The 13,154-nt window shown below is 43.4% G+C and overlaps 1 protein-coding gene across 10 annotated transcripts in view; it reads right to left on the minus strand.

The window, feature by feature from the left end:
• PKHD1 (PKHD1, fibrocystin/polyductin) overlaps positions 1-13,154 on the minus strand; it is a 477,788-nt gene that overhangs the window by 218,341 nt on the left and 246,293 nt on the right. For all 10 annotated transcript variants that reach the window (XR_002345756.1, XM_021098821.1, XM_021098820.1 and 7 more), the window contains one exon: positions 3,873-3,938. Coding sequence is in view for 9 of the 10 variants with exons in the window: in XM_021098821.1 (XP_020954480.1) it covers positions 3,873-3,938 (66 nt within the window). In the remaining variant the exon portion in view is untranslated. The remainder of the gene's footprint in view (positions 1-3,872; positions 3,939-13,154) is intronic.

Below are 13,154 nucleotides of genomic sequence, written 5' to 3' on the forward strand. Positions count from 1 at the left end.
AGGGCTTCCTGGAGAGGGAGCATCTGAGCTGCATTGTAAAGGCTTAGGACCTATCAAGGTAACGGGGGTGAGTCTGCATTCCAGACAAAGGGATAAACACGAGCAATGGCAAAACATGAAAACATGAGAGATCACATGGAGGAACTATAAGAATTAGGTGTCACTGAGTCACAGAGCTGGAAGGAGGCAAGTGATAGGGCAGGAGAAATAACCAGAGGTCAGAGTGGGAAGGGTGACATAGATTCAGGAACCAAGGGCAACCCTGGATTTCCAGAACGGATGGTGCCAGGTGGAGATGCCTAAGACAGACATCAGCGAATTCAGTTTGGGCTATTTAGAGTTTGGGGTGTTCTGGAAGCCTCTAGGTGGAGACATACAGCAAGCAGGGGATAGTTGTGAATCTGAAGGATGAGGAAGAGCTCTGAGTCAGAGAGATGGATTTTGGCATCATCGATCCAGAGGCATTTTTGAACATCTGAGGATGGTTATGAGAGCTCCAGGAGACTTCAGTGTGGAAAGACAAAAATGCCTGAAGTCAGAACCATGGAGAACACTCTTTTGTCTACCTGAGCCCAACTCTCCAGTGGTCATGGTCTAAATTAGGAACCCAGGGTAATATAAAAGTATGTCAATTGTGGTCAAGTAGAAATCATAGACAATGTAATTAGCACGAAATATACCCCATATCATGGAAACCAAGCAATGTCTTGGAACACGCCTTACTCAGAAAGGTGCTCTGGAAATATTTTATAAAAACTAATAATATAATGCCTTTCTCCCAATTTTGTCTCCTTTTCAAGACCCTCACTATCCAGGTGGGGATAAGGTGGGGGCATTTGTTGAAGGGGCCCCTAACTAACACCACAAAGACCAGCAAGAGAAGTCCCTGTTTCCAGTGATATTTCCAACAGGCAATAACCAAGTTCTTTAAAACCCTACTCCAGGCCTCAAAAACCCTTAATCACTTCTGTTTTGTATCACAGATTTGGGCAAACACTTTTGTCATCTTCACTCTTGTTTATGGGAGGGGCTGAAACTGCCTTTAATTGAACGAACTAAATCTTAAGGTAGCTGTTCTAAGGGATGTTATGATGAGTGGATTTGATCATTCTATACCACCCTGCCTTCGAATCAGAACACTTAATGGAGATGATTGATTGAGCGAGCTGAAAGGCTCTAGAGCAGAACACCTTAACCCAAAACGTTTTTTTTTTTTTTTTTTTTTTTTTGGTCTTTTTAGGGCCACGCCTACAGCAGCATAGGGAAGTTTCCAGGCTAGGGGTCTAATCATAGCTACGGCTGCTGGCCTATGCTACAGCCACAGCAAGGCCAGCTGCGTCTGTGACCCATATACCACAGCTCACCACCAGATCCTTAATCCGCTATGCAAGGCCAGGGATCAAACCCACAACCTCATGGTTTCTAGTCGGATTCGTTTCCACTGAGCCACGACGGGAACTCCCCCAAATGCTTTTTATGCCTTACATACTCCTCCCATTCTTATTTGGTTAAAGAATATTTGGTATTAAAAAATTGTATTATTTTTATAGAGCTCTCCATTAAACAAAATACACACCCAGATCTAAATTTTGACATTGGTGCATATATTCTCCATCATGGAAATTAAGCAATGTCTTTGCTTGATTTAATACAGTAATAAATATTTGAATATAAGGAACAGTAACAAACTAATTATGTAACTCCCTGTGTCTTAAGATAGCCTGTCCCAACCTACACAGGTTAGGAAAATTCGCTATATATAATTACTTTTCAATAACTCACAAATTAAGACACGCAAAAAAGGTAATTTGAACACCTTAGGTTTATATGGTATAGCAGAAAGGACAGTGGACTGAGTTAGAAACCTGAGTTCTCATCCAGGCTCAGTCACTGACTACTGATGTGACTGCCCTCATTCTTAAAATGAGGCCATTGGATAGGATAGCCTGTGAGCCTCCTTCCCTTACTCTACAACTCTGTGAAGCATTGGCTTTCTCTTTTTCTTGTATATTAATGTTTTTATTACAGTATAATGGATTTACAATGGAGTGTCATTTTCTGCTGTACAACAAAGTGACAAATATATACATACATGCATATATTTTTTTTCTCATATTATCTTCCATCATATTCTATCCTAAGAGATAGGATATAGTTCCCTGCGTGGTACAGTAGGACCTCATTGCTTATCCATTGTAAATGAAGTAGTTTGCATCTACTAAGCCCAAACTCCCCATCCATCCCTCTCCCTCTCCCTCTCCCCCTCCCCCTTGGCAACCACAAGTCTGTTCTCTATGTCTGTGAATCTGTTTCTGCTTTCTCTTTATTCAGCTTGTTGTAATTGACAGGTCAAGTAAAGCATCTCCAAGTTAAATTGACCCCTGCTGCACAAACCTGAGTGCTAGCCACCCACAGTGTCCTTCCAAAGAGGCCTTAACACAGAAATCTTTACACTTAGTGCTGAGTGGCATGTTATGTTGACGAAAGTGCAGTATCTTCTGAAGCGGCCTGGCATGAGTGTCCCTCAAACAGGTAGGTTCTCCACAAAATGGGCTCGGATCCGACCGCTCGCATCTCTTCTTGGGGAATTTGAACATAAGATATCCAGAGAGGAGAGAATTCTAAGATGTCTTTCCTTTAAAGGAAACTTGGAGTTCTCATTGTGTCTCAGCAGGTTAAGAACCTGACATAGTCTCTGTGCTGATGCGGGTTCCATCCCTGGCCTCACTCAGTGGGTTAAGGACCCAGTGTTGCCACAAGCTGTGGCATAGGTCACAGATGCAGCTTGGACCCCATGTTGTGGCTGTAGCGTAGGCCAGCAACTACAGCTCTGATTCGACCTCTAGCCTGGGAACGTCCCTATGCTGAAGGTGTGGCCATAGAAGAAAAAAAAAAAAGTAAAAGTCCTCCTTAATCATTTAATTAGTTACTTGATTGACACCCCCCCGGGGATCACAGGAAGTCAAAGACCATTCATCTTGCTTATCATTGTAGCCTCCCAGATCTCACATGAGAGGCATTCGACAAACAAAGCGTTTTGAGTCACATAAAGGAAAAAAAGGGATAAAAAATTGGGAACATAAAGAGCAAATGCTATGGCAGCTCAGAAACAGATATAGAAACAAAGCATCATATTCTTCTTAGACCAATAAGCATGGAGTAGTGATGGCCAGGACTTCTCCTTCATGGTTTTAGCCCAATACCTTTGCCTTGTTTATTTATTAATTTAAATGGAGGAATTAGATCATTTTCTGATTAGCTTAGGCTCTTCTCTGACAGAACACAAACATGCCACTGGAAATCAAAGGAAAGCTCAGCCTTTGAAAAGATTTATTCCTGCTGCAAATGTATAGTTAAACTGACTGAGGATAAACAAAAACAAACAATGAAATACATTAGAAGGTGCTTACGAGTCATTTAGTCTTTGAGAGTTTAGCTTTTATGAGTTAGAAAGATTTCACAGAACCATCTGACTTTTGGGGAGGATTTGTTTACCCTGATTTCCTGAAATTACTGGGAACAATTAAAGTTTTGAGATACCCTAAATTTTTCTTTCCATTTGGTGGGGGCCTAATGGCCCATCTGCAGATCTGGACTTTGGTGTGCACATATGGTCCATAATTTATGAAATGTGCTTATTTACATGTTGTAATTCTTACTTTTCAGTGTTTTCAACCGCACCATTCTTATATCTTTCTTTGACATGCCGCACATATATTTTAGCTGAAGGGGTAACACAATAGAGAGTTATCGGACATAAAAGCTGTACGCCTGACATCTGCCCTACAAACCATGTGATGGGAAGAATTTATAAAACGATTGGAAGACGTTCTGCAGTACCAGGCAAGTCCTTTCGGTGGATTAATACTCACCTGAAATAGTTGGGGCCACCCCTTCCCTCACCTGGAGAAGTACTTGAATTTGTCCTTCACCTGAAACTGAATACAGAAAGCCACAACTTAGATGTGATACAAAGACCATCTTAATACGAACAATATTCATTTGTGAGAAAGACGGTTTTATGATAAATTCTCTTCAATCTAACCCAAATGGTCAATGGTTACCATAAGGGAACGGGCGTGGGGGAGAGATAAATTAGGAGTTCGGGATTAATATATACATACTACTACATATAAAATAGATAAACAGGAATTCCCATTGTGGTGCAGCGGAAACAAATCCAACTAGGAACCATGAGGTTGAGTGTTTGATTCCTGGTCTCCCTCAGTGGGTTGAGGATCCGGCGTTGCCCTGAGCTGTGGTGTAGGTCGCAGATGCGGCTTGGATCTGATGTTGCTGTGGCTGAGGTGTAGGCCAGCAGCTGTAGCTCCGATTCGACCTCTAGCCTGGGAACTTCCATGTGCTGTAGGTGTGGCCTTAAAAGTCAAAAAAAAAAAAAATCCATAAAATAGATAAACAACAAGGACCTACTGTAAAGCCCAGGGAACTATACTTATTTTACAATAAGCTGTAAGGGAAAGGATTCTGAAAAAGCATACATATAGCGAATATAAGATGAAGAATAAGAGTTACTGTCCTGGCTCAGAGGAAATGAATCTGACTAGCATCCATGAGGATGCATGTTCAATCCCTGGCCTTGCTCAATGGGTTAAGGATCCAGCATTGCCATGAGCTGTGGTGTAGGTCACAGACACAGCTTAGATCTGACGTTGCTATGGCTGTGGCATAGGCCAGCAGCAATAGCTCTGATTCAACCCCTCTCCTGGTAATTTCTATATGCCTTGAGTGTGGCCCTAAAAAGACACACACACACATACACACACACACACTCGAAAATGTACATATATATGTACAACCAAATCACTGTGCTATATGCCCGAAACTAATGTGATATCATAAAGCAACTACATTTCAATTAAAAAAATGAAAAAATATTTTTAAGTGAAGTCCTTGTTAGTGAGTCTAAAAATTGATTCCCAACATTTTCTTTTGATTGCTTTTATTTGAATAAACATAATTGCAGTGAGGTTTCCAAGAGAATTGACACATAAATAATTAGGGAAAAAAATCCTTTAACCATATGTTCTTTGGAGGTCAGCGCTGGTCAGCAAGGCACCCCTGATATCCTATGCCCTCTCCATCAATTTGAAGGCTCAGCTTTTAGAATTCATGTGGTTTTCACCAATAGAGTTCAGATCACCCATGAAATGTATTTGCTTTACCTTGATCCGAACAAATTGTCCTTTTAATGAAGGCTTTTCACCACCACCCCCCTTTCTCCTCCCATCTTCCAAACCAACTGAGCACATTTAAAAGGCCTGGGGTTCATTAATTTTAAGTGTTCAATAAATTAGTGGAAATAATCAAAAGGCCTGATTCTTTCTGATAATGACAATTTGATGTCAGTATAAACCAGTAGATTAAGCTGGGAACATATGCTCCTTTGCCAAGAGAGGCTGCTATAATTAAATAGTGAATGCATCTACAAGGTGCTCTCACGCCTGATTAATTAGTAATCAGGTGCACGAACTCCACTTTTCAGGAACACCTTGTCTCTTATTGGTTAATTACCTTTCTGCCTTACCGGATGCCATGCAGGCCAGCACCTCCCACCAGCGAAGGACCCAAGCTGCTGAAGGCTGCAGCCAGGGGGCCCAGGTCACACGCATGCTCTCCATTTGCCTTTCCCTGGAGCCCTAAGCCCTTTCCTCTGTCATAGGCTGGAAGAGATCAGGGGTCATTCTTTCTACTTACAAAGCGTTGGCTTCAGAACATTACAAAGAAAATAATCTCTCAAAACACCCACCATAAGACCTCGCTGATTCTATTCTTATTTTAATCATTTTTCTCTGCTACAATTTTTCTGTAATAACCTATAGTGGTTTTCATCTGCAAAAATGCAGAATCACGATACAGTATACCTGAAACGGACAGAATGGTGTAAATTCATTACACTTGAATGGAAATTGTTCCCATTATAAAATGCCTGAGTCTGTGGCTTGCTCCTCACACTGGACACCGTCTGAGCCCAGGCACAGTAGCCAACGTGGTCTTCACGTGTTCTGCTTTGTCGCCATTTGCCAAGCTTCACTTACAATGTTTCTTGATGCTATTCATATTTCACCCACTTTTCTAATTTTAATATAATAATAATAATAAAGCCACTAGTGCAGCATGGCCTCTCTCTTTCTGGAATGTCTAACTCACTCACTTCTGCTCACACTGATCTATATATTTTCTAAATTTGAAAAGCGCTTATAAAGCCATACTGTGACATTTATCCCAAACTCGCACTCAATTTAGCAAACATTATTGAGAGACTTCAGGATTGCCTCAATCCTTAGCTCTGTCCCTAAATCTTTGAGGGAGGGATTTTTCTTATGTACCTTAAGACACTAGACTTTGTCAGACGTGTAGATACCTAATTTTCATGGGCCAGCCTAGAAACCCCAAATTTGTACTGCTCTACTCTGGATGCCAGGACTTAACTGGAAATTGCAACAAATTAAACAAATGGAGGCAGGAAATAACCTTTCAAAGGAACGAAAAGACAAAATAGTAAAAAAAATAATAATAATAATAATCCATCAGAAAGAAAACAAATACAGCAAAATAACTTCTAAAAACGCACCAAAGTCTGTAACAGTAGAATACCCTTGTACAAGAGAGAAATTAAATATTGTAATAGAATTAAAATCTAAGAAAGATAAATTAGAAAAAAAAATTCCAAGAATCATTTGGTAAAGGAAGTCTGTTCACTTAAGGATGTTATAAAAATTATGCTTGTACTCAAAACACAGAAAACAAACTTATGGTTACCAGAGTGGGAAAGGGGGCAGAGGAGGGATAAATTAGGAATTTGGGATTAGCAGATACAAACTACTATATATAAAACAGATAAACAACAAGGACCTACTGCTATCCGCGCGCGCGCTCTCTCTCTCTCTCTCTCTCTCTCTCTCTCTCTCTCTCTCTCTCTCGTGTGTGTGTGTGTGTGTGTGTGTGTGATCGAGTCACTTTGCTGTACACCAGAAACTAACACAACATTGTAAATCAACGACACTTCAATAAAAAATTTAAATCATCCTTGTTAATAGCTTCCAAGGATTTTAGCTTCCTTAAGACATAGCCACTGAGGTAAAGAAAGTTAAAAAGTCATGTGTAATGAGTTTTTCAAAGCCCATCTAGCCATTTTAAAATGATTTGTTTGACCCAAAAGAAGTATAATGTATACACAGGAGAGGAATGGTTGGTGGGAGGAAAGAATAGAAACATTTTCTCCACTAACTAAAGGAGGGAGGAGTTCCTGTCGTGGCGCAGTGGTTAACGAATCCGACTAGGAACCATGAGGTTGCGGGTTCGATCCCTGGTCTTGCTCAGTGGGTTAAAGATCCAGCATTGCCGTGAGCTGTGGTGTAGGTTGCAGACGCGGCTCGGATCCTGCGTTGCTGTGGCTCTGGCGTAGGCTGGCAGCTACAGCTCCGATTCGACCCCTAGCCTGGGAACCTCCATATGCCGCAGGAGCGGCCCAAGAAATGGCAAAAAGACAAAACAAAAAAACAAAAAAAACTAAAGGAGGGAACTGGAAGTGGAGGGAAGATAATCAATGTATTCAGAATCCCCTGGGTGGAAAGGATGCCACCAGCTACTAGAGTGTCAGGTCCTGTAGTTATGATGAGGATGTGGCCGTCACTTGCAGTGGTGATGATTACCCGGAAGACAGAAACCGGCAGCCCTGGACAGAGCTGCCTCCCATCACAGGCTTTCCCATTATCTTCATCCACTGCAGCCCCTAGCCAGGGCCTGTTCCTGGTGAACCAACACCCCCTGGCTCAGTGGGCTGTCACGTCTGTACTGGTGGCTTCCAATCCCTGAGGACAATGGCTTTATTCAGCCTCTACAGATGCACAAACGGCCCCTACCTCCAGAGCAAGCTCTTTCCCGAAGCTGACACTGAAAGTAAGACACACATGGAAAAGGAAGTGTGTGCATACCATTCAATCTCAGAAGCGACGTTTTGATATCAGAGGAAATGCAGCAAAGCTACAAAAAGTTGGAAAAATCAGAAAGGTCTGATTTCCTGCACCGGCATTTGTCCATGCCCTGCTGGGGCTGGCTCTGAGCAGATGCGCAGGCTCAGAGACCTGCTTTTTCCCAAACACCACCTCTGGGCTGAGAGAGTGGATGGGGAGCATGAGGTCCAGCAGCCTGGATTTGAATCCTGGGTCTACCAGGTCCTAGATGTGGACACCTGACACGTTATGAAACTCTCCCACCTCCTCTGAAAGTGGGCATCATTGTACTTCCTACCTTATCTCATGATTGGGAAGAAAAAATGAGATAATCCAGGTAACCTGACACAAACAATACATGTTAGCCAAGATCGATACTGTTATTACAACATGAACATTATTCTAGGAGTCATTAACAAAACCCAAGAAATATATTTTTACTCTCTTTATAGCTGCACCTAAATCAAGATGAGCCCTAGAATTCAGAGCTGTGAGCAATGTATCCAGATCCGCCAAAGTTCTCTTAGTGCCTCTGACTCTATAAAAGACAGTGTAAATGCAGTGTCGTTTCCAATTTGGATAAATACAGAGAAGGATAAAAATCACTTGAGAATAAAGGTATTGACTTGGGAAGAGCTTAAGAGCCTAACACAAGCTGTGATACTGTACATATGTTTTCTCAGTGCTTTTGATTTCTGATTTTGTGTTTGTAATACGAGAACCGTTAATCTCCTTTGTTTATCAGTGGAGCCGCACTGCCGGTTGATCCTTCCCAGATTGCAAGAATAGCTGGCTGGTCCTCAAAAAGAAAAGAAGTCTTAGGGTCAATTATGGCCCAATTTTTCTGATGAGTGCTATATGATCTAAGTCTGCTCTAAACACAGACATCCAGGAGAAAGAGAGAAACGTGTAAGAATAGGGCTCCTGCTAAGAGGTAGGAGAGTCTCATTTAGATCCGACTCAAGTGCCTGCCGGAGCTATATGCTGGCCAATTTTGTTCTCATAAGGGCCCAGGGGTAGAGCAAAATGAATTGATTCTCTCCCAGAGCAGGTCCCATTTTTCTCTTGGAATTTTGGAGAGAAAGAGAGTCCCCATCTATCCAAAAAGAAAAGCACCTGGCACCTTAGTAATTGATCCCTTTCCTGTTTTCTTCTTCATTCTATCCTTAGGCTCACTCTGCCACTGAGGAGTGTGCATACATTAGGACCTCTCGTTCAGCCCACATTTATATGGCTTGAGTCAGTCACTGAGGACACGTGGAGAAAACAAGAAAGAGCAACTCCTTCTGTGTCTGCGAGTTTCATCCCATTTCACCCCAACTCATGCCTGCCCTCCCTCACTGTGGGCCCCGGACCCAGACCCCAGCACCATCTTGATGGGCCAGCTCTTGGATTGCTCCTCTCTCTGCATCTTCACCTTCTTTTGCCTTCTTTGTCCACTTCTCACACACCTGGGCTGTCCTGCTCTGCTTCTCCCTCCCTGTTCAGTGAACTTCACCTTTCTCCCTAGAAATTAGCCTCTTTGACTCAGCCACAGAGAAGGTGTTTTTGTCAACTGGTCCCTAGGCAGTCAGACCACAGCCTCAGGGAGACAGCCATCAAGTCACCTGGGTCCTCATCACCCAGGGTCTTTTCAAGACCTTCACAAGAACATGGTATGAAAATCCGGAGAGGAGTTCCTATCGTGGCTCAGCGGTAATGAATCCAACTGGTTACATGAGGATGTGGGTTTGGTCCGTGGCCCCTCTCAGTGGGTTAAGGATCTGGTGTTGCCGTGAGCTGTGGTGTAGATCATAGATGCGGCTCTGATCCTGCATTGCTGTGGCTGTAGCACAGGGTGATGGCTAAAGCTCTAATTCAACCCCTAGCCTGGGAACTTCCTAAAACAGACAGAAAGAGAAAGGAAGGAATAAAATACTGAGAATACCTGTGAGTCTTCTACTATTTCCAGTAACATTCACTCAAGTTTTTTAAGTGCAAAAGAACTTGATCAAGATGCTGACAGATCCATCTGCATTAACCAGTCCTGAGAGTTAGCTCAATTAAACCTTCTTAATTAACTCAGAGAACAATAGCAATTGTTATTCTGACTTGGAGCAATATTTTCCATGCTTGCACAGGGTGTGTGTGATTCCTGGGCCATGTGCAGATCTACAGAACCAGAGCTCCCAGGCCCGGGAACAAGCATTCCAGCTGTTTGCCCATGAGGCACAGTTAGAAAGCACGTATTGAAGGAATTTTACAACTTTTTCCATACCATACTCTCAAAAATGTGGCTTGTTCTCAGAGGCAGGTGTTCTTAGCAGATGAGGAGAGAAACCCAGATAAAAAAAAAAAACAGAGATCCTTATATTCACCATTCTTACTTTTCATCAATTATACCAAAAAACTTGAAGACCACAGTGTATTCTCAAAACACAAAATGTGATGGGATGATATTAATGGTATAAAAGTTTTATTTTAATTTAATTTTTTGGCCACACGCACAGCAGGCGGAAGTGCCCAGGTCAGGGATTGAACCTGTGCCACAGCAGTGACAACACTGGGTCCTTAACCCACTCATCCACTTGGGAACTCCTAAAAGTTTTACTTTAATAGTTATGAATGTTAATGCATTTCAGATAAACCCAGTAGGTCATTTAACCCATGATATTATAACCATTATTTCTTAATAAGAGATTGGTTTTAAAAATAAGGCTACATGGGAATTTATTGAAGAAAAACATCAAAAATAGTAGAGGTAGCAGAAGGATGTGACCAGGTGTAAAGGTGGTACTCAAATATGTAAGGTTCAAGAAGAACAGAGTTAATCCATAGGCTCAGGTTTCTCCTATATCTATTTGTAGGAAAGAAGGAAGAATTGGTTTACAAGGGCAGGGACATAAGCGTGGATTAAAACAAAACACTAGCATCCTAGAAAAAAACACTGAAATAGATTCAGAAAAGCCAAGCTGGGATTCTGGTTAGACCATCCAGGATCTGCATGAATTGAGGCCAACCACCAGCATCCCTGAGAATTAGCACCTTAATCTTGAGGGATTCCCTGAAAAAAATACCTGATTCTGACTTCTGAGTCTTCCTTCCTTCATTCTTTCTTTTCTTTTCTCCTTCTCCTTTTTGCAGAAGTGGCTTGAAACTGAGAGGCAAAATGCCTTTCCACAACCAGAGCCCTTGTTCCATTCTCTACATTTTTGCCATAAAGGTTCATGCATTTCCCAGATGTCAGTCCTCTATATTACCGGTACAAATCCTTGGGGATCTTTGAGGAATGAGTTTCCTATAAGAATGTAAATTAATTTATTAACTAGAATGCTATAGATTGCCTTAGAGGGCCTCAGCATGGGAATGGCTGCAGAGTTTCGAAGGATTATGATCCTGCTTTGTTCATAAATTCCTCCCAAAGAGCTCTGGGGAGCCAGCTGAGTCCTCTCTCCTTAGATCCTAACAAGATTCCTTCTCAAGGAAGTTCCCATTGTGGCTCAGCAGTAAGGAACCCAACTAGTATCCATGAGGATGCTGGTTCAATTCCTGGCCTCCCTCAGTGGGTTAAGGATCCTGTGTTGCTGTGAGCTGTGGTATAGGCCAGCAGCTGTAGCTCTGATTCCACCCCTAGCCTGGGAACTTCCATATGCTGCATGTGCAGCCCAAAAAAAAAAAAAAAAAAAAAAAAAAAAAGGAAAAGAAAAAAAAATTCTTCTCAAGGTGTTGCATGGAGTTTTCTAGAACAGCTGAAGAACAGAAGGGTCGAGGCAACATCCTGCCCCATGCCAGCTTCCTAGATCTTAAGAGAAACCTAGGCAGTATCCACGGTCGCCTAGCTGCAAACTTAGGAAGACATTCCTCATATTTAGAATCTCCCAAGTTGTGCGCGATGGGACTTGATTTCTCTGGGGCAGCGGGTACAGACAATAAAGTCCATCTGTCTTTCTATCCACAACCCTTTTGCCCTTGTGGACAACAGCCCCGGCTTCTTGCCAAAGAGCCTGCCTTTATCCTGGTGAGGGTGACATTTGGAAATGAGCATTGGCCGGCCTGGCTAGACGTGTCTTTTTTTCAGCCTGTTCAGAGGAAGGTGGTACATGGGAGCCACTGAGCCTCGCAGGCTGACTTTCTCAGCTGTCGCCCTCACACAATATCCCAGCTCTGCTGCATCGCTGGGCATGAGCGGGGTGGGGGGGACTGTGTGAACTCAGGAGGGCGGCGCTGAATGGCTCAGCATCTGATATGAATTTATCACCGGCTGCGGGTTGGGTGGGGGATAAAGGGAGGGGAAGGGGCTGTGAGTGTTTAATGCACCCTGCCACAACCCAATAGTGTGCCCGAAAGAGCCTCTTACCAATATAAAAGGACAGGGTCAAAAGTAAGTTGACCCCGGACAGAATGTACAATTATTAGGAGAGGACTGAACAGGAGCAGCTGCTGGGACCCCACTGGTTCCGCATCAGGCTTCCGAGAGTCGGAATATGAATAATCAACCCAAGACTGTTTTCTCCACCCTCTCCACCCCCACCGCCTCCCCCAGCCTCGTCCTCCTGTTCGGGGCAAGTCCTATTCTCTTTCTACAGGAAGAAGCATAGCCCTCCCCAGCAGCTGCAATAATCGTGCCCCCATTGTGACGAAGACCTCCTCCTGGCCACCCCCCGACAAGTGGCCATTGTCAGCGTGGAGTCAGTGATTACACGCTCCGCCTGATGCTTTGGGGGACTCAGCTGCCTAAGTGCTGACCCACGAGCGTGAGGAAGGCCAGGGAGGGGGCCGGTGGAGGTGGAGGCAAGAGGTGGGGGTGGGAGGGAACCCCACGTCTGTGAGATGGGACTCTGACATACCAGACCTTTTGCATAAGTCAAGCCCAGAACAAATGAGGCTTTATCAGGCCCCAGTGATGAGGGGTCTCATCTTCCTTTGAAGTGGAGCAGAGCATGGGGCCTAGCAGCTTTCCCTCCTTTGGACCAAGCAAACATCCTGCTTTGGATACGCTCCATGCTCATTATCTCTGGCCCATTTAATGATTTTTGATTGAAGGGTGGCGGCTGGGTTGCCGAGAAGATCGTTAGAGAGGCTCCATCCAGCCAAGCCCGCAAGAAAGGCTTTCCTTGTGCCCGGGCCTCCATTCGGAATTTCTTAACAGTGTGCGCTTGTTCTTAGAGGCAGATAAGGGCTGAGCGTGAAATTCTTAATTAA

This window comes from Sus scrofa, chromosome 7 (genome assembly GCF_000003025.6).
Source record: "Sus scrofa isolate TJ Tabasco breed Duroc chromosome 7, Sscrofa11.1, whole genome shotgun sequence".
NCBI lineage: Eukaryota > Metazoa > Chordata > Mammalia > Artiodactyla > Suidae > Sus > Sus scrofa.